This window comes from Ovis canadensis, chromosome 24, assembly GCF_042477335.2.
Source record: "Ovis canadensis isolate MfBH-ARS-UI-01 breed Bighorn chromosome 24, ARS-UI_OviCan_v2, whole genome shotgun sequence".
Taxonomy (NCBI): domain Eukaryota; kingdom Metazoa; phylum Chordata; class Mammalia; order Artiodactyla; family Bovidae; genus Ovis; species Ovis canadensis.
The window spans coordinates 56,542,438-56,567,240 of record NC_091268.1 but is presented as its reverse complement, the minus strand read 5'-3'; the positions used below and the strand labels follow the sequence as shown (position 1 = coordinate 56,567,240).

At 68.8% G+C, this 24,803-nt stretch overlaps 2 protein-coding genes and 1 long non-coding RNA gene across 14 annotated transcripts; 1 reads left to right on the top strand and 2 right to left on the bottom strand.

Moving 5' to 3' along the window:
- The first annotated feature begins 157 nt into the window (after positions 1-157).
- MAFK (MAF bZIP transcription factor K) lies at positions 158-10,934 on the top strand. 4 transcript variants are annotated; one of them, XM_069569662.2, is made up of 3 exons: positions 158-259; positions 7,784-7,863; positions 8,568-10,364. In XM_069569662.2, the coding sequence occupies exons 2-3, from the start codon at positions 7,828-7,830 to the stop codon at positions 9,000-9,002; spliced, it is 471 nt and encodes a 156-aa protein (XP_069425763.2). In that variant the 5' UTR covers positions 158-259; positions 7,784-7,827; the 3' UTR covers positions 9,003-10,364. The 4 variants fall into 4 exon arrangements, with proteins under 4 accessions (XP_069425763.2, XP_069425764.1, XP_069425765.1 ...); XM_069569663.1 differs by lacking the exon at positions 158-259 and adding an exon at positions 466-633 and having other exon boundaries at positions 8,568-10,934; XM_069569664.1 differs by lacking the exon at positions 158-259 and adding an exon at positions 7,012-7,168 and having other exon boundaries at positions 8,568-10,934.
- On the bottom strand, positions 2,176-3,587 carry LOC138428790 (uncharacterized). Its single transcript, XR_011252577.1, has 2 exons — positions 2,881-3,587; positions 2,176-2,786 (listed from the first exon to the last, which is right to left on the bottom strand). It is a non-coding gene; the product is annotated as an uncharacterized lncRNA (long non-coding RNA).
- On the bottom strand, positions 10,757-24,111 carry TMEM184A (transmembrane protein 184A). Of its 9 annotated transcripts, none has more exons than XM_069569661.1 (11): positions 24,049-24,107; positions 21,596-21,735; positions 20,457-20,532; positions 19,302-19,490; positions 16,776-16,941; positions 16,309-16,399; positions 16,128-16,203; positions 15,921-16,012; positions 14,894-15,063; positions 14,259-14,456; positions 10,757-13,566 (listed from the first exon to the last, which is right to left on the bottom strand). In XM_069569661.1, exons 4-11 carry the CDS (start codon positions 19,488-19,490, stop codon positions 13,304-13,306), a joined length of 1,245 nt encoding a protein of 414 aa, XP_069425762.1. In that variant the 5' UTR covers positions 20,457-20,532; positions 21,596-21,735; positions 24,049-24,107; the 3' UTR covers positions 10,757-13,303. The 9 variants fall into 9 exon arrangements, with proteins under 9 accessions (XP_069425762.1, XP_069425760.1, XP_069425758.1 ...); XM_069569659.1 differs by lacking the exon at positions 24,049-24,107 and adding an exon at positions 23,353-23,434 and having other exon boundaries at positions 20,457-20,567; XM_069569657.1 differs by lacking the exon at positions 20,457-20,532.
- Positions 24,112-24,803: the final 692 nt, after the last annotated feature.

The window sequence follows — 24,803 nt, the reverse complement described above, 5'->3', positions numbered from 1 at the left end:
GCGGCCAACCCTGGGCAGATCGGGGGTTCTCTGAGGGCCCTGGTGAGTCTCAGGGATGCGCGGGCCTGGGGGGTGGGGGGCGTTTAAGGTTAGGTTCGGGAGGCCACCTGGCGAATACGGATGTGGACTGCAGACAGGAGTTTGCCCTTCCACCGAGCTGAGAGCGGACGAGTTCGAGGGAGACTGGGGGTGCTCCCGGCTCTCGACGTCTGGGGACTGCTGCCGCCACCGCGCGGCGCGCGCGGCACCTGCGCCACAGGTACGGGTCGGCTCCGCGCAGGTGGGCTCGGGGGCGGAGCCTCCGCTGGGCGGGGCCGGGCCGGGGCGGGGCGCGCGGTGGGTGGTGCCTCGAGTGGGCGGGGCGCTGGCGCGCGCGGCGGGTGGGCGGGGCGGCGCGCGGTGGGCGGGGCGGCGTGACGCGCGCCGACGCCGATCCCGGAAGCGGTGTCAGATGCTGGGGAGCCGGGCGGGCGGGCTGGCGGCGGGCGGCGCGGGGGACTTGTTGTTCTCCGCGAGGTCGGAGCCCGAGCGCTTGGCGGAGGCGGCGGCCGACGGGAAGCGCGAGACTGAGCGCGAAGAGAGCGCGTGCCCGCGAGGAGCCGCCGCGCGCCCGCGCCCCCCGCGCGACGCCAGGTGAGGGGCGGCCGGGCGGGGCCGGGCGGGGGGCCGTGGGGCCGCCCGGGGCGCGCCCGCCGGCGAGTCTCTGCCGCCTCGGACCCGCGGCCGCTGGTGTCGGGCCTCGGGAGCTCGGTCCGGTCGGCGCACCTGCGGTCGGGTGTCCCGCCCCGAGCGCGCCGTACGGGCCGGGGGGCCCTTCCTCGGGGGCGCGCCCCCATCCCTGCGCCCCGGCCCGCGTCCGGGGGCGGCGGGCGCCAGGCGGGCCCGGGGAGGGTCGGGTGGGCAGCGCGGCTTTTCGGCGGGCCCGACGCCCCTGCCAGGCCCGCCCCACCTGTTCTGCCCTCCGGGCCCCCGGAGATGCGCTTGGGGGAAGCGGGGGCGCGGCGAGGGCCACGTGCCAGGGAGCGCATGGCGACCCGGGCGACCCGGGCCTCGCGCACCTGGGCGCTGCCCGGCTTGGCGGCGCGGTCCCGCCCCGGCGGCGCTCAGGCCCGGCCTGCGCTTCCCGCGCGCGCCCGGATCCCCGCCGCGCCGGACGTGCGCAGGGCGAGGAGCAGGGGCCTCGCTGACCGGGTCCCTGTCCGAGCAGCCGACCTGCCTGGGTTCACCGAGGGAGGCCTCGGCGTGGGAGCTTGTGGTGGGGAGGGGGGCGACGAGCGCGTCATTTCCCGAAGTCCGTGGCTCGCGTCTCCTCTTTCTCCTCGTTGAGTGGGGGTCTCCGCCTCTTCTAACTGGAAACAGAGGCCTTTCGCTACTTGTGTTGAGTTCCGGACACCGCGCGCTTCCACACACCTGCCCCGCCACCTGGCCTCGGGTCTGCGTTGGGAAAGCACGGTCGCTCCGCCCTGGCCCCCCCCCCCCGTCCCCTGTCCCCCGAAGCAGTGTCCTCACTCGCCACGTGTCCCGGAGCCCTCAACCAAGCGGCACTCGCCCCTTCTGCCCACATTCCGGGAGCAGCCTGCGGCTGCGTTGCTAGAAGTCCCCTGCTCTCCGTCTCGTGTTAATGATTACGCTCTTGTTTACCTTCCCCACGGTCGGGTAGCCTAGAGAAGTGAGGTCCTCCCCCTGACAGTCCATTCAGAGTTGACTGCCACTCAGCCCCCTCTTGCCAGGCGCCTGTTCTCCCGCGGTCCCGGGACTCGGATGTCCACAGGCATCCCATAGTGACAGATCAGTGGCTTGGCTGCCCATTGCCCTCCCCTCGCCCCTTTGTTGGCATCGACCAGGTTTTGCCAGCACAGTGGTTGCTGCCCAGGAGTCTTAGTGAAGGGTGACCGAATGCCTTGCCTGCCATCTCTGAAGCCCAGTCCGCAAGCCTGCTGTCTTTGCTGGCTGGTGGGGGGGTTGACCCTTTTTTAAAAAGCATTCCTTCAAGCAGGTGGGAGGGCCTGGAGCACTGAAGGTGGGCTGTGCGGGGGGGCGGGGGGCACGCCAGCGGCTTGTTGCATTGTGGATGGCTGCCTCCTGTCCTAGAGCTTCCCTCGCTGGGTCCAGGAGGGATGTTTGAGCTCGGTAGAGGGTGTCTGCTCTTACAACTTAAAGCTGGACCGCTCGGTATTCCAGAGTAAAACATTTATTGGTTCAGAACCACAAGCGAGGCTTCTCACCCGAGCGCGTTTGTGCCTCGTGCTTGAGCAGGGCTGGCCTTTAAGGGGCAGCTTCCAAGTTCAGCATCGTTCACTTTCAAGGTAGTTGCTAAAAATGGGAGTTGAATCGCGGCTACTGGGGAAGTCGGCTCCGGGGCTTGCTGCGTTCCAGCCCTGCGGCTGAGGCTGCCGCCAAGCGAGGTCGTTTTCCGGGCCGTTCTTTGTCCACTGCGGTGCGTGCTTTCTCTCTCAGGCTCTGCCATAGCTGGAGAGTTTGTTTACAGTCTCAGGATTCCTGCCTGTGTCCTGGCTGTTCCTGAGTCTAAAGGTTTCTGGATGGACTTTGTGGACAGCAGGTCCAGTCCGCACGGGAAATGGAGCCCCGGCCAGTGGGGACAGTCCTCTGCGTGGCTGCTTCTCGGGGCAGTAAACAGTGACTCACTCTCCTCTCTGCTCCCCGCCTCCCTGTTCTCGGCTGGTGGAAGATGCGTTGCTCCGGTATTTACTTTTGCTTTTTATAAGTCACAGACTTGTGTTTCCTCTTTCTTACAGTTTCAGGAAATTGAGAGTGTCATCTTACAGCTGTAGGATTTTAGAGCAGGTAGAGATGAACCTGCAGGGTCTCAGTCTACAGACACACAGCTCTCCCCAAGGAAACAGCCTCCCAGCGCCTCACCTGCCAGAGGGGCGGGCCCCACGCCCAGTACCTGGTGTGGCTGGCCTGCCTTTCTGCGCTGCCCACCTGGGTGCCGGGGGCAGAGGGGCAGAGAGGAGACAGGGTGGAGCGCCCCAGGCCCCTCCCTCATGCAGGTGCTGGCATCTGCTCAAGCAGCGGGCCTCCCACCTGCCAGGAGTCACAGGGAGTGGGGAGGTGAGAGCGCCCCTGCCCTCTGCCCATCGAGGGAGGCAGGCCTTGGACAGAAGGGCCAGCCCTGGTCCTGAGCACCGCCCTGGATGCATGCTCAGGAGGGGCGCCCACCTCCCACACGTGAAGCAAGGGGAGGAAGGGGGCAATGGCAGAGGGGCGGGAGCTTGGAAGCGGGGGCGTCCCCGGCACAGATGGGCGGGGGCTTCAGGGAGCCCGTGGGGGAGGCCTGGCGTGGTGACAGGTGGCCCTGGGAGTGACGGCTTCAGGAGGGACTCCCCCCGCCTGCCTGTGGGAGCTAAGGCACGGGGACGGGTCCAGACCGAACTCGGGGGCCCGTGCCCGGGCGGTGCCGAAGGGCTGCAGCATTGGTGGGGACGCAGGCCAGGCCAGCAGGTGGGTGTGGGGGGGGGCCTGGGGCCGCCACCCAAGCTGGAGACCCAGGAGGAGCGCAGCGCGAGAGCGGGTGTCTCCAGGGCCGTGCAGGCTGGGGTGGTCCACGGCCGTCATGTCCCTGGCTGGACAGAGAGGTGGGGCCGGTCGGAGCCCTGGCCGGCCCCGCGGGGCTGGGGCAGAGCAGAACCCCCTGCCGTGGGGGCTCCAGGGGAGCAGGTGCCTGAAGCTGGGTGGCGGGGGTGGGGCGGCGTTCAGCCTTCTGTTAGCCCTGCCTGAGTCACCTCTGGACGTGGCCAGGATGACACAGCTTCCTCGGGCTGCAAAGGCAAGGTGACCAGACGTCCTCCAGGCCAGGCAGACAGTCACGTCTTGCCGGAGGGCAGCCAGCCAGGGCCAGCCTGCAGGCTGGGTGCGGGCCGGGCCGGTGGGGTGGCCGGCAGGGCGCGGCGGGACACACCCCCGTCTCAGGGAGCTGGCGCAGGCGGTGGGCGCCCTCCTGGTTCTGGGACCTGCTTCCAGGGTTGGATGAGTCGACGGGCGCTTGTTCGGCAGACAGGCTCCTGCTGTGGCACCAGCCCGAGGGGCAGTCGGCCAGGGGTCTGTCGAGAGGAGGCCCCCAGTCCCCAGAGCAGAGGCAGCGCGGCATGGTGGTTCTGGCTTTGAGGTTCACTCTCGGCTGCCATGCCACCCAGACACCCCTGAGGCCTGGCAACAGAAGGTCCCCTCCGACCCCCTCTCTTGAGCTGAGTGCCGCAGGTGTCGGGAGCCTGCCCTGCTCGACGCTGACGCTGGACACTCGGCTTCTCCTGCCTGGGCTCACGGCCTGGGCTTGCAGACTGTGCAGTCCGGTGAGAATCTGAGACTCTCGAAGCCCCTTTGCTCCTGGCTGATCTAAGCCCAGGGCTGCCCAGGTGGGTCGCAGCCCCGTTCGCCAGTGGCTGCCCTGAGGAAGAATTGGTTTCCTGGGCCCCAGCCCCTGGCCTGGCCCAGTGAGGGCTGGAGCACACAGGGGCCGGTCAGGCCGTGTGCCACCCCGGGAGCCAGGTCTCAGCCGAGGCAGGGACTTGCGAGGAGGAGGGCAGGAAGTGATCCTGGCCCTGGCTCACCTGCCTGCTGGAAGGGCAGTCCTGCGCTGTCAGACCCGGGCGCCCTGCCCTGCCAGGCTTCTCATGGGCCCAGAAGGGGAGGGACGCTCCCGAATTTACCGCTGACTGCGTGGTCCCCAGGGTTACCTCTGTCTAGGGTCCCCTTCCCTACAGAGGACGTCCTCTTTCGTGTTCAGCTGGACATCGGAACGGAGTTTCTGGCTTTGGGCTGAAAAGCAGCCTCTGAGCCGAAAGCTGGCTGGGAGGTGTTCCTGGGAGAGGTGCTGGCTGCTTGCTGCACCAGCGGCTCCGAGGGGCAGGAGAGGGGGCAGCGCAGCCCCATCCAGTGTCCCAGCCTGGCGCGGGCCCGGCTTCTCAGGTGGCGGCACCAGGATGAGCCGCTGGCCGGGCTGTCGGGAAGGTGTGTGGAGGGTCCAGGCTCCGACGCAGCAGCACTGGCCCTGGGTGCCCTGCCTGCCCCTGGCCGCCGTCTCCCTGGCCGGTTCCCGCCTCTGAGCTCTGCTGGCCCGCACGGCTGCGGGGTCACAAACACCCTTTCAGGGCAGCTCTTCCCAGTCAGCTGTTCTACAAACTCTCGTCCACACCTGCAAAACTCTTCTCGAACCTCTTTCCAAAAGCAAGCTATTGTTTTCTGAAGGCTGAAGTGACGTAAGGTCGGTTCTGGGGGTGTTTTGGGGAGAGCCAAGTAGCCTGCCGTTTGAGTTCCCTAACCGAGTCCATGGAAGGGCTCCGCCGACCCACAGCCTGACTTCGACGTGAGCCCCTGGGCCCTGAGGGCGTTGGAAGCTGAGTGCTAACGCCTGGGTCTGTGGGGGCGGGCCGGCATCTGCTTGCCTGGGGCTCGCCCCCCTTCCCCTGGGGTGAGGGTCCTGGTGCAGCCCCTGGGGTGAGAGCCCAGGGTCAGGGTGTTGTCTCCGGGGTCACCGGAATGGCCCGGCTGAGGACGCTTGGCACTGGGCCCTTGGTTCCGATCCCCTCATTTTTCAGAAGAGAAGGCCAGGGCCGGCAGGGAGGAGAGGGTGTTGCCCGCGGCTTGTCTCAGAGGCTGGAGACAGCCCCTCGGCTCCGTCTGGTTGGGTGGGGGCCTGAGGACTGAGGGCAGGCCCCGGGGGTACCCCAGCCAGGCTGCCCTCCCCCGTCTCTGCCCAGGCTCCTCGCCCAGGTCCTGGGCCCAAAGGCCAGGCGGTGGACTAGGTGGGCTCAGCGCCAGCAGACGTGGGGCCTGGGGTCTGTGGCCAACTTGACCCGGTGGACTGGGTTGCTGAGCCCACGGGGTGCCGAGCCCCAGTCCCGTGTGCGTCCTGGGCCCCTGGGTGCCCCACCCGGCAACGTCACGGTGGGCAGGTCCCCAGGGGAGGCGTCCCTGGGAAGGCGCTGCTGTCCCGGCCAGGCTGGCGCGTCCCTGAGGGTCTGCTTGGTCCAGCGCAGGCCCCCTGCCCTTCCTTTTCCCACCGGGGGTGGGCGGGGCCTCCGCCTGTGGGAATGTGAGCCCAGCTCTGTAAACAGCTGGTGACTCACCGCCCAGCTATGCCCTGGCGTGCTGGGAGCGGGCTGGAATGATAGCGGCCCCTCCTCGCTCAACGTGGAGAAGTTTCTCATGGCCTCTCAGCCACCCGGCCTGCCGGCCCTCGCAGTGGCTTCTCCAGGCCGGGGCTGACTCCCAAGCCAGAGGGAGGGGTGGCCTACGGGGCGCCCTGGGTCCCCAGGGGTCAGGCCGCAGTCAGGTGGCAGCTCTCACCTCCTGTGGGGTCACCCGGGTGGCCGTGTGTCCACCATGGACACACGCGTGAGCTCGAGAGGGCCCAGGGACCCGGTGCCTCCAGGGCTGGGAGAGCAGAGACTGTCTGGTGCTGAGGGGCGGGCGGGCTGCCAGAGGCGGGGCCACCGTGAGGGTCTCGGGCTGCAGGGGGAGACTGCCCAGCAGGTCCCCCTCACCTTGAGACGGAGCCTCTGCTGCGGCTCCGCCTCTGGCCCCAGACCCTCCTTGGGCGTCTCTCTCTGCTCAGTTCACCTCGTGGCATTCGGAGCCAGGGGGCGGGCCCTGGTCCCGTGAACCCGACTCCTGCACGAGTCGGGCCGCGTCCTCCGCACCCTCCCCCCGCGTCGGGCCTTGGGGGGCCTGCTCGCTGCCCCACGACCTGTGCTGTCGGGCCAGGTCCTCCGCACCCTTCCCCGCGTCGGGCCTGGGGGGCCTGCTCGCCACCCCACGACCTGTGACCTGTGCTGTCGGCTCGGCTGCCCAGAGCCATTGTTGCCGTGGGCTTCCCCGTTTCCATGACGACCATCGGGGCTGGCTACTTCCCAAGGTCGCCATGGCAACTATCAGGGGGACTCATGCTTGGGATGCTTTGGCTGGTTTTTCATGAATGATTAGAATGCGTGACACAATGCAGACGCGAAAATGGGGCGGGGGCGGCGGGCGGCAGGGGCGGCGCCCGCCAGACGGGCGGTGGGCACTGGGGGCGGCGGCTCCCACTCCCCCGGTCCCAGGCTGGCCGGCGGCGGGAGCCCCCACTCACCCTCTGAGCCTCGGGTCGTGGCTGTGGGGCAGCCTCAGTGGAGGGGGTGATGTCACCGCTGCAGTGCCCTTGGAGGAGGTGGGTCTTCCAGGGAGGGTGGGGCTGCCCCCACAGGTCGTGGGGGCAAGCTCAGCAAGGCTGGGGTTCCCCAAAGGGGGCCTTCCTGTGGGGGGCCAGGCGGTTCCAGGGTGACGGGGTCCCGCCCGGGTGGGTACGTCCCTGCGGCCGGCGCCCTTCTCGGCTGAGGCGTGGCCTCCCGGGAAGGGACTCTGCTGCTGCGCACGTGGACCCCCAGGCGAGGCGTCCCACGCACTGCCCAGGTGCCGCCGTCCAGCTCAGGGCGAGAGCAGGAAGCAGCCGCGGCTCCTGCCTGGCGCCGGCGCTCATGGCCGGGGCCCTGCGGGCGGGACAGCCACTGCGACTGCTGGCTGTGGACCAGGTGTGTCCAGGCTGCCCCACGGGCAGATTCCGGGCTGGAGGGAGTGACCTGGCGTCCCCTCTGCCCACGGCAGAGGCTCAGGCCCACCAGGATGCCCTCGGTTTCGGGGAGCTGTGACCGGATGGTGCGGACTGGGGAGTGGGGCCTCCCGGGTGCCCCTGCAGGGGGCTGTCCCTGCTCGGGTCACTCGTGACAGTGGCCTGTCCCCCCACCCCCCACCAGAAACTGACCGCACGCATCTCTCTGATTTCCAGCTACCGTTTCCAGGTGGTTCTGTCCGGGTGACTGTGCCCAGGTTATGACGACTAATCCCAAGGCGAACAAGGCGTTGAAGGTAAGGGAGGGTGGGCGCAGCCCCGTCTCTGCCCCGGGCACCCGCCTGGGAGAGGCCCCCTCTGGCGCCAGAAGCCCGGGACTGCCCTGGCGTGTGTGTGTGGGGGGAGCCTGTCAGCAGGGTGGGGAGGGGCCTGCAGGCTGGAGGAAGTATCTGAGGGAGGCGGGAAGAGTCAGGGCTGCGGCCTCAGGAGACGCTGGGGAGGAGGGGTGGGTGCCTGCTGGCCAGGATGTGCTTGTCAGCCCAGCACCTGGATGTGGGCGCGTGGTCTCTAATCCCGCAGAGCCCCTAGGGCTGGCCGGAGTCGGTTCTCTGTGTGTGTGTGTGTGTGGCCTGCAGACCTCCAGGCCCTGCTGGGTTCCGCTGGGTCAAGGTGGCCTTGGGGACACCCCATGGACCGGAGGGGCGCGCAGGGCAGGCGGGGCAGTTGTCTGACCAGCAGCCCGCACCAGGCATTGGAGGTCCTCAGTCGGCAGCACAGCTGGGCCGGCCTCGCGGGGTTGGGGTAGCCGGCTCACAGCAGGTCGTAGCCAGTGGCTCCCTCGGGATGCCCCGCGCTGTGTGTGCCCGATGCCCGGTGAGGCCGCAGTGCCTGTCCCATGCCCGGTGGAGGGCAGCCTGGGGGGCAGAGGGGCCCGGTCCCTCGCGCTGCTCACTGCCCGAGTCCTGGCCGCCGGAGCTGACCCCGCGCCGTGGCCCCGCAGGTCAAGAAGGAGGCGGGCGAGAACGCCGCGGCGCTCAGCGACGATGAGCTGGTGTCCATGTCGGTGCGGGAGCTGAACCAGCACCTGCGGGGCCTCACGCGCGAGGAGGTGGTGCGCCTGAAGCAGCGGCGCCGCACGCTCAAGAACCGCGGCTACGCGGCCAGCTGCCGTATCAAGCGCGTGACGCAGAAGGAGGAGCTGGAGCGCCAGCGCGTGGAGCTGCAGCAGGAGGTGGAGAAGCTGGCCCGCGAGAACAGCAGCATGCGGCTCGAGCTGGACGCCCTGCGGGCCAAGTACGAGGCCCTGCAGACCTTCGCCCGCACCGTGGCCCGCGGCCCCGTCACGCCCAAGGTGGCCACCACCAGCGTCATCACCATCGTCAAGTCCGCCGAGATGGCCGCCTCCGCCTCTGTGCCCTTCTCGGCCGCCTCCTAGTGCCCGCCCGGCCGAGGGGCGTGGTCCCGCGGAGAGGGAGCCCCACGGACTCCTGCGGACCGGCCCGCGCAAACAGACGGGGTTCAGCCGGGGCTCCGCGCGCCGCCCGCCCTGCACACGAGCACACGCACGCGCACTGCACGCCCCGCCTGCCCCGGGCTCCGCCGCCCGCCCCGGGCCGCCTCCTAGGCTCTGTCCTGCGCCGGCGGGGGCAGGGGGTGTGGACGGAAGGCCCTCGGGAGGCCCCTGGCCCAGACGTCTTCCACCACTGCCTCGAGCTGCCTGTCCGCACGCGGCAGCGTGTCCACACCCTGCTCGGGCCCCCAGCTGGGCCAGCACCCCTCCAACACGCTGGCTGCACCTGGGCGCCCGGGAGGAGCCGCCCCCCCGCAGGGTCCAAGCACTGTGATCCTGCTGCAGCCTCGGCCAGAGTCCCAGACCCCCTGGGTGGGCGGAGGAAGGGCTGTGTGCGCGTGCAAGCGTGTGCGAGGTCGCCTGTGCGTGTGAACATGCGCGCACCTGTGCTGCCCTCCCGCGGGGCGCCGCCGCCCTGGCGGCCTCGGGAGCGGCTTGTCACTGGGCCCGCACACGCTTTGCGTTTCCCCTCCGTGTCGGGTGGCCCGGGGCGGTCCCCAGCGAGGAGCAGCAGCCACCTGGCCAGGAGAGGGGAGCCCCGGGGGGAGGGGGCACGTTCTCTGGGGAGCAGGTGTGAAGTTGGCCGCGGCCGAGGTCCTGCTGGGTGAGACGGGAGGCAGGGAGGAGGGTGGGCTGGCGGACGAGGAGTGGTGGTGGTGAGGGAAGGGGAGGACGGGAGTGGGGTGGGCGCTGGGCTGGGCCGGCGGCAGGGACCAGCCTCCCGGGGGCACGCAGACGGTCGGCGGAGGACATGGCACTCTGCCGCCTTGGTGCTTAATCGTTGCCTGGAACCTTCATCTGCTCTTCCCTCTCGGCACTCGGAGCCACTGATGGTCGGGTGGCCTTTGCTGGGTGTCCCTTCCCCGAGCGTGGCCAGGCTTGGGCGCCCTTTCCTGCCCTCCCTGGGAAGGTGCCCGGCCCAGAGGCGGGTGGTGGGGGTGCATGGTGAGCCCCGAGCCCCCCGCGGGCCGGAAGCTCTCAGCTCCAGCTCCCGGCTCCTCGGCTTGCTTCCCACTGATAGCCCACCCAGGAGGAGGCGGCGGCGCACGGGGAGGGCACAGGGCCCCAAGGGCTGCGGGTGGAAAGTGTCCCCCTGTTTGGGGGGAGGCGTGGTCTAGGGGGGACGTCTGGGTCCCTTCAGAGCCAGGCGGGAGTGTAGAGAAGCTGTCCGTACCATAGCCGTGGTAGGTAATCCACATTGGATATCAATAAGAACCATGGGGATATTTAAAAGAGAGAAAAGTATATATATATATAAAAAATTATATACACATTTTATCGTTCAGATTTTCGTACCTTTTCTTCCTATTTGATACTGTAAATCTCCATAGAGCAGAGCTGACTGGCAGTGCGGGTGGTGGGGGGGGCACCCCCTCCCACGCCTGGCCTCTCAAGTCGGCCGCCCACCGCCCAGTGCTGCCCACCGGGCCGCCCCCTTCCCAGGACCAGGCCTGGGAGACCCGTGTGCCCTCCTCCTTTCAGAGCGTTGGCGTTTCACTGCCACAGTTCTAATATATGGTTTTTTATTTAAGAGGACAGGCCCGTCCCCCTGCTCCCGGGCAGCAGGGCCCTGCGTGTCAGCTCCACAGCCGCCTCCCACACCTCCGGCCACTCAGCAGTTTCATTTCAATATTTATTTTTGTGCTGCCTTTATCATGATATAAATTATTGAGAAGAGACCCTATGTCGTGGCCCTGAGGTGCGAAGCGGCCCGCCCGGCCGGCCACGCCTAACTTATTGCTGTACATCTCTGCTGTGACGCTTTTGTACCTTTCAATAAAGAGTTTTCTGGTTTCACGGCGTCTCGCCGCGTGGCTACCGCTCAGGGACAGCCGTCTGTCCGTCCTTCCCCAGCCTGAGGGGGCTGCGGGCACTCAGCGCCGTGACCACGCCCCCCGGGGCTGGGTCAGCAGCAGAGCTGCCGGGGGTGGGCGGCCCGGGCTGCGTGGGGCGGGGGTCAGGCGGCGGTGGGTGGGCTCCCTGGGACCCCACTGTCCTGCCGTGGAGACCCCGTCGCGGACGCCCGCTCGGCTGTCTTGGCTGGGGCTCCAGTGAGCCCACAGGAGGCGGCAGAGCTGGGGTCTGTCCGGGGTGTGGGGCAAAGCAAGGAGGCAGGCTCCCCTGAAAGCCAGTGCCAGGGCCCAGCCAGCCTGGGCCTGTTGGGGTGGGGCACCCGTCCTCAGATGCCGCCCCTTCCATGCCCCACGGACCTGCCGAGGGTCAGGCGGGTCAGCACTCAGCCTCTGATGAGAGGCTTGCAGGGGAGCTGTTGATCGGTGTTTCTGACCGCTGGGGGCCCTCCTGCCCACCCCTGCCTGAGCTGACCTGGGCGGCACCTGATAACCCAGGGACTCTGCTTCCGCGCCAGCCGCTCCGCGAGAGTCCATGCCCGGCCTCCGCCGGCTCCTCCTGCTTGCCCTGAGCACCCTTCCGTGGAGTCAGGTGTGGGGACGGGCACGCAGCTCCCCCCTGCCTTCCCTCAGCGAGGCTGGACCCCAGCCCCAGCCTGCTGCTTCTCAGTAGCGTCTGTGTAGTGTATGGGTGTCTGTGAGAGAGAGCCACACACACACACAATGGGTGCTCCCCCATCCCCAGGACCCCACCACTTTGGGGTCTCCAGGAGGAGGCCTGGCCCACGGGCCCTCTGGGTGCACAGCTTCGGGCAACTCACGCCGCACGGGGGTCCGTGCGGACAAGGGCCTCCAGGCCGCCGCGCCCCTGGCTCACCATGGAGCCTGGGCGTCAGGTGCCTGTCCTATAGCCTCCAGAAAACCTCGCTTCTGGGCCGGCACGTCTCTGGGGAGCCCCGTGGCTGCTCCCACACCAGCTGACAGACGAGGGGCCTCCCCGAGCTGGTCTGACAGCCGCAGAGGGCGATAAGGCAGGTGGGGACTTCCCAGGGGGTGGCAGGGAGGACGCCAGCCTATCTCATCAGGCAGGCAGGCAGGCTGGGCCCTGGGAGAGGCTGCTGGCCTTGAGCCCCGTGTCCCCAGGCCCAGGGGTGACGCTCTGGCCCAGACACCGCAGGCCGTTCCTGCCTGGCTGAGCCTCCCCGAGCCCCTCGGCCATTCGCTCTCTGCCTGGTGAGGTGAGGACCAGTGACTGGGAGGCAGGGGGCGTCGCGGCTGGCTGGTGCCTGGGCCTTCCTGCCCACCCAGCCGGGCCACTGCCCCCGCCCTCCTCCTTCCCCCAGACACACTGGACTGACTCAGCCTCCCGGGTGGCTGCTGCTCCATCCCCACGTGCTGACCCCCTATGCCTGGGGCCTGCCCTCACTTCCCCCCTCCTGTTCCCCCTCCCGGGTCCCAGGCTCCCCCCGCACGCCAGCCTGGCACAGGGCAGGGGAGAGGATGGGGAGGCGGCTCCAGGGACCATTTCCCTCCTTGGCCTCTGGGCTCTGCACACCCGGCCTCCTCAACCCATCCCAGGCGGGGCAGCTCAGGGCCTCACACCAGGAGAGTGGAGGCTCTGGATCTCAGAGCCCACGAGGGGCAGGTCGCCACATCTCGGGTCCAGGCCCCTCACCTGCCTGCTCGAGCTGTGACCGTGGCCGGTTGCCCCACGGTGGGTGAGACCCTCCCCGCAGCACCCAGACTTAGGACGGTGGTGTCATCTGTCCCCCACCCCCCACCCTGCGATCCGTCCGTCAGAGTGCTGACCCTGCAGGGACACAGGCCGCTGGAGGCACTGGAAGCCCCGGCTGTTTATGTATCAACATGTGCAGCTCACCAGGAGACCCTGTGCTCTCCGCTGGGGGCCCTGCCGCCCTCCGACCCACAGCCAGCCCACCCTGCGCCTGGCAGGCCGGCTGACCTCCCTCCAAAGCCTGCCCCGCCTCCCGCAGCCCGCGTGGAGCCCTCCCGTGTGGCCCGCAGCTCCCAGCCGCCCAGCATCCTCCACCGCTGCCCCGCCCGGGGTCTGTCTATACCGGGAGGCCACCTGAGCTGCTGGCCGGGGGAGCCTGGCAGGTCCCTGGGGTCACCAGAGAGGCGTGAGTGCCCTCTTCTGGGGCTGCAGGCCCACTGGGTGAGGGAGCGGCCTCTGGGCGCCTGGCAGGGCTACCAGGTGACCCGCTCCACCGGCCACAGGTGGGTGGGCAGGAGGCTCCCAGGAGAGGCCTGACCTTTTGGCAAGATGGTCAGAGGGCGGGGCGCCCTGTCCTTTCCCTACAGCTCCTCCGCGGCTATTAGCATCCTCTTTTCCACGTGGCGGCCCTTCCTGCCCACGCCAGGGCCGCCGTCCGGGCTGTGGGGGGGCGTGCGGGGTGAGGGCGCCCTGCCCTGGCCAGGCCGGGGGGCCTCCTGCGTGGCCTGCTGCGTGTACTTCTGGTAGGCGGGGGAGAAGTTGTGGATGGCATCCTGCACGATGTCCTGCGGGCTCATGGTCTCCTTGAGGCCACTGGAGATGCTCTGCATGGGTGCTGAGGGGGCTGGGGGTGGGCGGCGGGTGGGCTGCACGCTCCCTGGGCACGCACCACCCCGCCCCTCGTGCTCCCAGCCCCCAGGACCTGGCTTCCTCCCTGCCAGCCTGCGCACTGCCCAGGGCTGAGGCCTCTCTTCTGCATGTCCCGGTCCTGGCTCAGCCAGCAGGGGTGACTCCAGGACCCCTGGATCTCAGCCCAGCCTTGGGGCGCTCCCAGCCCAGACCCTCTGCCAGGTTGCCTTGGGTTGGCCCCACCTTATCTCCACCTTGGGGTGACTCCTTCACCTCCTCACCGCTCCAGGCTGACCAGTCCAGGCCAAGGCCCGTCCCTGCCCACATGGGCCTTTCTCTAGGGGCACCAGTGCCAGCCAGCCCCCCGACTCTCCTGCCAGGCCTGTCTGAGCGCCTGGGAGTGCTGGTGGGGACGGGGGCAAGAACTGTCTACCACTACAGGGACCCTGGGCCCAAACGCCGGGTCCCGCCATCTCACTCAGCTCATCCCGCCCCTGGTCTCCTCCCTGGGACTGTGTGGAGGTGACACACTGCTGGGGGCTCGTTCCCTCCTTGGGGCTGTCTCCCTGCCCACCAGGGTGAGATGGGGAACAGAGGCGTGGCTTGGGGGCTGCCCAGGGCCCCCTCAGCATCCCTGCCCTCGAGACGGTCCAGGCGCCCCTCACCCGGGCTGCGGGCCCTGCACACCTGGCGAGCTCTCTGTCTTCTCCGAGTACACCTGGCAGGTGAAGGCGTAGCGCAGGGCGACGGAAGCAAAGGGCATCTCGATGCAGATGATGAAGTTCTGGTAGCCGGCGGCCACCGTGCCGGCCCCCACCGTGCTCCCGTCGGTGACCTGGACCTCGGGGATGGCCCCACACCTCTCCAGGATGGCCAGCAGCAGCCCTGGGGGGTGGTGACTGCCGCTCAGTCAGCTGCTCCGGACAGGAGGCTGGATGGGAGCCGACCCCAGCCAAGAGCCCCCCACCCAGCTGGGGCTGCGTGAGCATGGTAGGGGTCTGCAGGGTCTGAGCTCAGTTCAGGGGGGCTGGGCGCCTCCAGTGCTGGGTCCTTGGCACAGTGGGCATCAAGAATCCCCAAGGGCCTGTCTTGCTCTCCCCCTGGCCCCAGCTGCTCACTGTCCTCTGAGAAGTGGGGACCAGGAGTGCCCAGGGGCTGGTGGGCACAGGGCTCCAGCACCCCTCTGGGTGTCCTGTCTCCCCACATCAGGCCCCATCTGCTGGGGCCCTCGCTGTCTCCTCTGCTGAGAGGGCCATCCGCTGACCGGGGCTGCAGCTGGGGGTGGGGCTGGGCCTGAGGGCACTAGGGACGTGCCCACCCACCCTGCCAGAAAGAGAGGAAGATGACGGCCTTGATGGTGAGGAACTTGAGGACGGGCTCGAAGGGCTGCAGCAGCTCTCTGGTGGCGGAGTAGAACAGGAACAGGGCGTAGAGCGCCAGGCTGACCGACGCGTTGTAGACGAGGGTGACGTACAGGTAGCCGCTGCGGACGCTGCGGGCCAGGGCGGGAGCCCGTCAGGGCGGCCACAGCCCAGTGCCCACCCCACCCTACCCGCTGTGCCACTGGCCTGAGCCCCCAGCCTGGGCACCGCAGAGACTCAGACCTGGGCCCCCCCTTCCAGGGCCGCAAGGGGCACCCAGGGTGGGAGGCCGAGGAGCTGGCGGCCGCTGGTCTCCAGACCCCGCCCCCTCCAGACAGGAGACCCGCTGCCCCTCCCCAACCTCCGCAATGGGAACAGCCCTGTGCAAGGCAAACCCACGTCGTGTGCGGGCCTTGGTGTGCATGTGACCGTGTGAGCGTGCACACGCGTGTACACGTGAGCCTTATGTGTGCGCTCCTCTGTGAGAGCGCGTGTTTGCACATGTGCATGTGTGAGCATATGTGTGCACGTGAGCAGGAGTGCGCATGCATGTGGGATGTGAGCAGGCGTGCGCATGAATATGGGATATATACAGGAGTGCGCGTGCGTGTGGGCGTGAGCAGGAGTGCGCATGCGTGTGGGGTATGTGCAGGAGTGCGCATGCGTGTGGGACGTGAGCAGGAGTGCGCGTGCGTGTGGGACGTGAGCAGGAGTGCGCGTGCGTGTGGGATGTGCCTGTGGCCCTGGCCCAGGGGCACGTGCGAGGGCGGAGCTTGGCTCACTGGGTGCCCTTAACTCCGTCCTGGCTGTCCGGGGGCCGTGGGGTCGGGGCCTCGAGGCGCTGGGGTCCCCAGGGCTCACCTGTGACAAGGGTCTGTTTGCCACAGCTTTGCCCCCGGCCCTTCCCCCTGCGCTGAGCCCTGCCTCCTTCTCCAGCCCCCCCAGGTTGCCCCCTCCCCGCCTTGCCCGCATGCCAGCCGGGCCTCACTTGAAGTCCCCGTCGTGGTATTTGCCGAATGCCTGCAGGATGATGGTGACCAAGGCCATGACGGGCTTCACGACGCAGAACTGCAGCGTGGCCTGGGGGTCGGGGAACGGCTGAGGATGGCGGCTGGGGCCACTGGTGAGGAGCCAGCCCAGCCCGCTCGTCGCGCAGGGGCCGTGGGGGGGCTGGCCGGGGGGCCCAGGCACTCACCTGCTTGCAGAAGCGCAGAAAGCCGATGGAGTAGGTCATGCCCCGAAGGCAGCAGGTGCCGTGGAAGCAGCTGGTCCTGGGGTGCAGGAGTCCCTGAGGCGTGTTCCCGGAGGACACCCCCAGAGTGGCCTGGCTGCCCAGCAGGGGGTGGGGGACCCGCGGGCTCTGGGCAGAAGCTTACCGGACGGGCTTTCCGCGGATCTCAGCCATGATGGCGCTTTCGCCCCCCAAGTACTGGAAACAGAGGCTCAGGAAGCTGTAAATGACGAAGGCTGCAAGCAGGGTGTGGGCATTGAGCCTGGGCCACCCACGAGGCCTGCTGGCTGCACAGAGCTCCTGGGCTCCCTTGCCCAGGAGACACAGACCCCCTCCTCATGGGGCTCGCAGCCCAGCCCTGGGACGTTCCCCGCGGCGGGCAACTCCCGCCACGTGTGGCTCTGACTCCCCCCACGACCTGGCCCACAACCTCTCCCAGGCTCCGGGCCGGCCCAGCTGCAGCCCCACCCCACCTTGGGAGTCTCCTTAGCACCGCTGATCTGGCCATCCGGTGGGGTCCTCGCTAAGCCAGACTCAGGCTGGCAGGGGCTGTGCAAGCCCCTGGGAGTCCCTCACTCGCTCCCTGGGCCCTGGAGAGCCAGCAGCACCCACCTTCATAGCAATCCCGCACGGAGTCTAAGTACACGTAGCGCTGGTGGGCCCCCAGGAGGAGGAGGCTGAGCCAAGAGTCGAAGGCGTAGACGGGCACGATGAACAGCAGGCGGATGATGTACCGCTGCTCCTGGGGCACCGTGTAGGCGCGCAGGTGCAGGTAGATCTGGGCGGAGAAGGCAGGCCTGGGCTCGCTGCCCGCCCCCGGCCCCCGCCAGCGGGAGAAGGTAGAGCCAGCCTCCCCAGGCCCTGCCTCGGGCGGACGCTGCGCCCCAGGAGCACGCGGTTAGTCATGGGTGTGCTCGCTCATTCACCTCAGGGCTGGGCGTGTGCGCTGGCCTGAGGAGCAGTGTGGCACGGCGACATGGGGGCGTTAGAACAGCTGATGCCTCCCACCCCTCCTGGGACTTAGCCCACGGAACAGATTTATTCAGAGACGAAGACAGGATTCACGTTTAAGGACGTTCATCGTAGGGACACGGGAGACCGAGCCTGGTGGTGGGCCCGTGACTGCCTCGAAGAGGGCAACCCTCAGCCCCGGGCACCAGCCTGGGGAGCTGCTCCGAGAGAATGCTACAGGACGGCAAAGCAAGTGGGGCCCAGGTGTGTGCCGCAGCCGGGCAGAGACAAAGGGGAGGACGTCCCCGGATGAGAGGGACAGAGGGGTGGTCCCCGTGATCGCCTGTAACCTTCCCACATCGTCCTTGTTTTCTACGAGGACGTGAAAAAGTAGTGAGGGGAAGAAGCACAGGGAGCCAGGCAAACAGGTAGCTGGGCGTGGTCCCCAGCACCCCTGGGAGGCTTCCTGGAGGAAGCCATGGCGGGGGGTGGGGGGGGGGGCGGGGAGGGGCAGGCAGAGGGCAGGCTGAGCACAGAAGCCCAGCCTCTGGGGGCACAGCCCGGGGTGGCGGGGGCAGGCTGGCGTCAGTCAGGTTCCTTATCAGCCGCTCCCTGCCCAGCGGGTGCAGTGGGAAGGGCACGGCCTAACCAGCCATCAGGAGACAGACTTGGGCCCCTGGGCAGGCACTGCCTGCTGTGGGCCTAGGCCAGCCACTGTCCTCTCAGGCCTCAGTACCCCGTCTTTAAAGTGAGGGTTGAGTCGCTCTCTGTCCCCTTGGGTGGAGAGTGAGGGACTCCCCATCGGGGTCGGGGGAGGAGGGGGCGGTGGGGCCTGGGAAGTGCCGCCCACAGGCTCTCCGTCAGCCCTGCCCAGGCCATGAGGCCCCAGGACGCTGGGCTCCAGACACACGCTCCCGGAAGGTCAGTGCTGGACAGAGGGCCAAGCCAAGGACCAGACTGTGGCTGGAACTGGGACAGCCTGGACCTAGGACGCTGGGTGCCCCGCCCCCTCAGGTGCTTGTTGTCCCACAAAGCACAGCCGCCTGGGAACCTAAAGCCATGCTGCCACCAGGAAGAAGGCCTGGCTTCCGTGTGATGCAAACGCACCACCCACCTGTCCTGTCTCCCTGTCCAGACGCTCCGGGACAGCTTGCTAAAACTCAGGGCAAATACTGCCTCCTCCAGGAAGGCCTCCTGGATGGCCCCAACAGGAAGGGGCCTCCTCCTCCTGCCGCTCTCAGCTGCACCTGGCCCGCCCTCATATGCTTGCCCCGTCCCCCTTAGACCGGTTATCTGAGGCCACGCCTAGACGTGCACCACCCTGGGGGCAACTCTCACTGGGGGGACATCGGCCCCCACGGCCCTGCCTCGAGGCCTCTGGCCACCTGCTGTCCTGCCAGCCAGCCTCCCGACTGCCCCTGCCCCAGGCTCACTCCGCCAGCCCAGCGCCTGCAACAGTGCCAGCCGAGCCATCCTACAGGGCTACCCTGCCCTTGGTGCCCAACCGCAGCCTCCTCTGGCTCCTCAGCACCCCTGGCTGAGGGCCAAACCCCCGCATGTCCGGGGAGTGCCTCCAGCCCGGGCAGCCCGCTCCCGCCCACCTCTGCTCATGCCTCCCTGGGCTGGTCCTGGGCTCCCGAGCCACTCTGCTATCTGCGATGCCTGGTACCCACTGCCCAGCGCTGTCCCCAAGCACCGCCTCTCACCCCCACCCCAGCCACTTCCTCAATCTCTCTGCCAGGCCCGGCACTTCCACCTGGGGCGACCTGGCTCCCCAGCTCTGGGCCCCTCCAGCCATGCTCTGACCCTGGGAGCAGAGTACTCTTCCCTTCCCAGCAACACGAGCCTGGGAAAGACCCCCGGGCTCTCACAGCCTCAGTCTCCTCAGCTGTGAAAGGGGACCCTGCTGCTGACCTCAGCAAACGGGCCCACGGGCTCACGAAGCGCCCCAGGGCGGGGTAGGGGGGCTGGGCGTCCAGCCAGAGTTCTTCCCACTGCTGGGCAGAGGCTGTCCGTCTTCCGCCTGGCTCTGCGTCCCCTGACCGCCCCCTCCCGGCCCCACGCAGCTGTGGTGAGCCCCCGGGTGGTACTCCTCCAGCCGGCCAGGCCTCCGGGTCTGCCCCAAGGCCGAGCAGGCCCCCTGGGGCTGGGCTGCGGGTCCCCGGGGGGCACCGAGGGGAGGCTCACCTGGTGGCCGGTGAGCAGCAGAGCTGCCCACACGAAGACGCCTGAGACGCCGCGGGCCAGCGGCGAGGTGAGGAAGAGGGGCGCGGGGCCCTGGGAGCCGTTCCCCGCACGCTCCATCTGCGGCCCCGCAGGCCCGGCCGGCGGTGTCCACGCCAAGGGGGTGCCCGGGAGCCTGGGGCCGTCAGTCATCTGCAGAGGGAAGGAGGGCACATGGGGCGTGGAGGGGGCAAAGGTGCACCAGGGGCGGGCGGCATGTGGGCGGGCGGCAGCGCTGGGCTGCGTGGCCACGCTGGGCTTCGGCCCCTGGCCCTCCCGCGAGAGTGCCGGCCGGACCCTCCTGCCCGTGTGCCTGGGCTCTGGGCAGCCCTCTGTGTGCAGGGACCCAGCTCCAAGGCCCGGCCCCGAGGTGGCCTCCTTCCTGGTGTCGGCTGCCCGGGCGCAGACGTCCGCCGCCCGCCCGTGACCTGGGGCGGTGCCCCCTCCGGTGTCCTGGGCTTGCGGGGAGTCCTCGTCCAGGAGCCAAAGACGTCAGAGGAAGTCGGGGAGCGCCCATGGGCCTGCCCGCCGGGGACGGGGTCTGGGAGGCCAGCCAGACCGGCCCTGCCCTCAGCAGCAGACGGGGTGAGGGGCGCGCCCGGTACCCACCCATCCAGCCTGCCTGCCTGACCATCTGGCGTCCTGCTTGGCCGGGGCCCCTGGCCACCTCAGGACCGCTCGCCCATCCTGGGTGCCCGCTCTTCAGCCTCTTGTAACCTGCTGGGGCGCCAGGCACCTCCCCGCTCTCGCACTCGAGGCCTCCACCCCGCCCTCCGGCCCTGGTCACAGGGCCCTGCACCTACCTCTCGGGCAGGAAGCTCCCAGGCTAGTTCTGAGCGGCCGGGCCTCTAGGGAAGCCAGGCCGGTCGTTTACGTGGCCAGTGAACCCAGCGGGCAGCCCCGGTGGGGGTGGGACCGGGCTACCTTCAGGAGGCCACACCAGGCCGGGGGAGGGGCAGCCACCAGCAGGCACAGCCCCATGGCCCCCCCAGCCTTGGGCGGAGGGCGGGCCGGTAGAGGGGCGGCGCGGAGGGCGGGCCCCTCCCCTGACACCCTATCCTTCCCCCGGCTGCTTGCTCCAGGCGGCTGGTGGGACTGCCTGCAACCAGGAGCTCTCACCTGTGTGGACCAGGAGGCCAGGCCCACGGGGGCCTGAGATGGGCGGGTCTGCAGCGGGCCAGGGTGGGCTGCGCCCCTGTGGGTACGGGCTTCAGTCGGGCTGATGGAGTTCTCCCAGGAGACAGAGTGGGCATAGCGTGACATAGAGGGTGGATTAAATGCCCCTTAAAATGGGTAAATCTATCACTGGGTCCCAGCCCCAAAAAGTCTACTGGAAGCGTTCCTGTGTTTGTCTGCTGGGGGAGGGGAGGAGGGGCCCAGGTGAGTGAGAAAGGCAGCTAGGCCTGCAGGGTCAGCCCTGGGCCCAGGGCCCGGGGGGGTGGCTCACCCGCCTGGCCTCAGAGGGGGAGGCGGGGGGCGCCTTGGCGGGCATCAGCACGGGTACCTGCCCGTACGGTCCGTCCTTGGTGCTGCCCACCCTCCCCGAGGCCCTGGGTCAAGGCATCAGGCTCCTTTCAGAGGTGGGAGTCATTGGAGGGACGTGACTGGGGTTCCCCAGGGGCATGGGGGCACCCCAGGGAGGCTGCCAGCCCCTGTGCCTGCACCTGTCCACCCCAGGGAGCCCCCAGACATGCCCTGAGGTCCTGGTCCTGACCCAGGAAGCCCGGGACTGCCCCTCCCCCAGGCCCCTGCAGGCCGCCTCGGCCGGGGTCCCCTGGGCCCAGTGTCCTCGTCCTCTGTCCCAAATGTCACCTCCTTCAATTTCACAGGCACGTCAGGATCGCTGTGCCCTGCCCAGCCCACATCCGGGCCCCAGGGAGCCAGCTCCCTGCCTGTGGGCTCCCACGCTGCCTGGTGGGTGGCCGCTGCGGCCTGTGGCTTCTCCCGCCGCCGCGAGTTCCCGCAGACCCCAGCCCCGCCTGCCCACCGCACAGTGGCCGCACGTTATAAGCCTGGGCGCCCGCCTGTCCTGCGGCTTCCTGATCAGGTCACCCCAGCGGCTGCCTCAGCCCTGCCTCCTGCCAGGATCCCGGCCTCCTCGGAGGCCCCTTCACCTCTGCTTTCTCGCCTGTGTAGGTGAGTCTGGGTTCCGCCAGCCCCTCCGTGGGGTGCTGTGTGCAGACTGCAGGCCCTGCCCCACCTGCTCCTTCCTTGAGCCCCAGACCCCAGACCGCACACCGCAGAGCAGGGCCACGTACCAGGCGCAGCAGGATCAGGGGCCCTGGGGGGGTGAGGCGTGGCTTCTCCAGCTTAGAGGGAAGGACCAACTGTGTCAAAACCGCGCACGACCGGCGAAGGGTCCTGGGTCTGGGGAGGCGAGGGCTTCAGCATCTCTGTCCTGGGAAGGGCCAGGGGGAGGCTGACTCTTCGGCTACCATGGGACTCTTTGGCCAAAGGAGGCACACAGCCACACTTCCTTGGGAGAGGTGGCCGGTCCGGCTGGGCCTGCTTGCCCTCCTGGGGCTGGACACCAACCGAACCTGTCTCGGGGCAAACCTGCCCACCCAGAGGCCGAGGCCCCTGACTGCGGGTCCCCTGACAGGTGACGGGGCCCCAAGCGGCTCCCGGCCGGGCTGCAGGAGGCTGGGACGCCACGGGCCTGTCACAGACCTCAGTGCCCTTTTCCCGGCGCCTGTCCCTCACCTCAGGGACCTGACGCCTGGGGCGCTCAGCATGGGTCGGGCACTGAACCTCCCTCCATGCGTCCCGGCCGAACCAGCCCCTTTCTAGGCTGGCTTGCTGCCTGGGGACATGTCCGGGGGCACGCAGGGGCAGACTCTCCCTGCCCGCCCTCCTCACATCCAGGCCCTTCCCGTGCTGAGAGCACCTGCCCTGGGCCAGCCCGCCAGGGTCCTTTGATGCCCCCCAGGCCCTCGCTGACAGTGCCCACGAGCGGCGAAAGGACGCACCCCTGGGCTGTGGCTGCTGCCTGCAGAACGGCCGCTGACTCAGCCAACACCAGCACGGCCTGCGCTGGGCGCCTGTCAGGCCCCCAGAACACCTCTGCAGCCTGCGGGGGATGAGTCCTGGCCTGGCCACCCACCAGCCTGGGGGGCCCAAGCCCCTCCTGCACTCCGTCTGGGCCTCAGCGGGGCGGGGGCTAAGAGGCCTTCCAGCTCTAGTGTGGGGGCAGCTTTGGAAGCACGGCCTCCCTCTGTCCAAGGTGCCGGCTCCTTGCCTGGGTGGGGCCCTGGGCCTGAAGCCTGGGCAGAGACAGGCCTGGGTCCCTGCGGGCCCCTCAGTGTCTGCGGCCTTGGCCAGCTGCGGCCTCTCCGGGCCCTGGCTTCCGTGGGTGATGATGGCCGTGTGCGGCAGGGCAGCCCTGGTCAGCGCGGGACTCAGGAGGTTCTGCTCGCTCCTCCCAAAGGCGGCCTGGCTGCCGCCGCCGGGGACTGGGCGAGGGTCCCGCCAGCGAGCGCACATGGGCAGCCTTCTGCTGCCCCGTCACCGAGCCAACCAGCCCTGCCCTGCAACATGCGGGGACCCACGCGAGGCTTTCTCCTTGCATCCTGCCCTCTTTCCTGCCCGTGCCCAGCCGAGTCCCTCCCAGGCCTGCTGCCTCGGTCCCTGGGAGAGCCTGTGGCTGCCCAGGGCCTGTCCATACCTGCCCGTTGCCCCAGAGCAGACTGCCAGCCCTGGCGCCTGCCTGGGGGGGGCCACTCTTCCCGGTGGCTCTGGGGCAGGGGTGCGGACCTGGGCCCGGCCTGACCGGGCTGAGGCCCTCTTTGACCACCCCGTGGCACCCAGGGCATGGATTGCCTGGCTGGGGACACAGCCTCTGGGGTGGAGGTGGGCTGCGGATAGAACCGCTGTGAAGCTCAGAATCTCAGGGTGTGGACGTTTCTCTCCAGGGGTGCACAGGGGTCCAGCCTAGACACATCTCTCTCCTGGTGTGCGGGCGTGCCCACATGCGCACGCACGCACACACACACACACACACACACACACAGCTCACCTCCCTGGTCATGCCCTCGGGGCCCCTGAGGCAGGTCTGACGCAGGCCTCCGGGCCTGAGGGGGTGGCGGGCTGTCCGGCACCACCGCCAGACCTCCAGGCCTCTGCCGTGCCTCCTCCCAGCGGCCGGGGCCCGTCGATAAGCCTGCTGCTGGGAAAGCACTGGCCTTGCCCCAGACCGAGCAAGCGCCTCCCTGCCACCCGCCCCAGCCGCCCTGCCAGGCCGGCCCTACCTGCCCGGGTAGCCCAGCCACACCCTCCGCTGTGCCCTGCCCAGGGCTGGGGCTGGCAGTCCTTCCCGCCCACCACCCACCTGGCTGCCCCGGCCCCCACCCCCGGCGCGGGTCTTGCTGGGCCAGTTTGACCGCTGTGGCTCTGGGCCCTGCGTCTGCCCGGCCCGTCCGTGTGGCCGGGGGTCTGAGGCCCGCTTTGCGTGTGGCGAGGGTTGAGGGGGTGACGGGGCCTCTGACCCCCGGAGCTCCCCACCCGGCCCTGCTCTGCTCATGCTGCCCCATTTCCCTGTCTTCCGCCCCTTCTGCCCTCAACTGTCAAGGAGCCGCGCCTCCCGGGGCTCTGGCACCGCCCCCGTCTCGCAGTCCATGTGGAATGTGCCCTCCTGATGTCCCTGGTGCCCACAGGAAGCCGGGCCTGCCCCCTGCTCTCCAGCTGTGGCTGTGAAAGCCGGCGGCGCACTCACCGTCCACGCCACTCAGCCAGCTCTGAGCGCGTTCTCGCGGACCCAGCCATCACCCTCGTCCCCTGCCCAGCACCCCCTCCTGATCTCCAGTTTCCTTCCAAGGCGCGAAACAGAACGGCTGACGCCAGCTTATCCAGCTGGGCCCGCGCCCGCTGCCTCATTCCGTGGGCTGTCTGTCATAACTGGTTCAGGGGGATCCAGGGCGCCATCAAACCCCGGACATGCTGCTTGGATGGATAACCGAGGATGACCGCCAAGGGACCCACTTGCCCTTGACTCAGCTGGGGCTGCAGGCCCGCATCCACTCAGGAAAAGGCAGCAAGCGGAGCGCGTGGACTTCCGTGCTTGCAGCTCAGCAGCAGGGGTGTCCTCACCACCCCACCCCACCCCACGTCCACCCCACACCGTGCGTCCACACAGACCACACCGCGCGTCCACCCCACATTGTGCTGGTCCAAGGGCACGGCCTTGAACAAGGGCGCTCCCTGCGCCTGCTGGCGTTGCAGGGGCTGGCACACCGACCCCGCGTGTGTTACCCGCATTCGGCCATAAATCGCCGGGAGCTGTACTTACAGCTCGATTGTGGGTGAAGCTCCATGTGCAGCCTTTCCATCAAAAGGAGCAACAATTTCCACGAAGCCGACAGCCCTGCCTGCGGAAAGCGCGGCTTTAAGGGCCTTTTCATTGGAGCGTGTATCTCTCCTCCTGAAATACAGCAGCTGCGAGCAGAGCACCGGGGAAGGCAAGGGCCAAGC

Coding starts and splice junctions, on each gene's coding strand:
- MAFK (XM_069569663.1), top strand. CDS start 7,828: ATGACGACTAATCCCAAGGCGAACAAGGCGTTGAAG. Junction 7,864..8,567: donor AGGCGAACAAGGCGTTGAAG/GTAAGGGAGGGT, acceptor GTGGCCCCGCAG/GTCAAGAAGGAGGCGGGCGA.
- TMEM184A (XM_069569652.1), bottom strand. CDS start 20,600: ATGTCACGCTATGCCCACTCTGTCTCCTGGGAGAACTCCATCAGCCCG. Junction 16,942..19,301: donor TGCTGCTCACCGGCCACCAG/GTGAGCCTCCCC, acceptor TTCTCCGCCCAG/ATCTACCTGCACCTGCGCGC. Junction 13,567..14,258: donor GAAGACAGAGAGCTCGCCAG/GTGTGCAGGGCC, acceptor GCCCACCCCCAG/CCCCCTCAGCACCCATGCAG.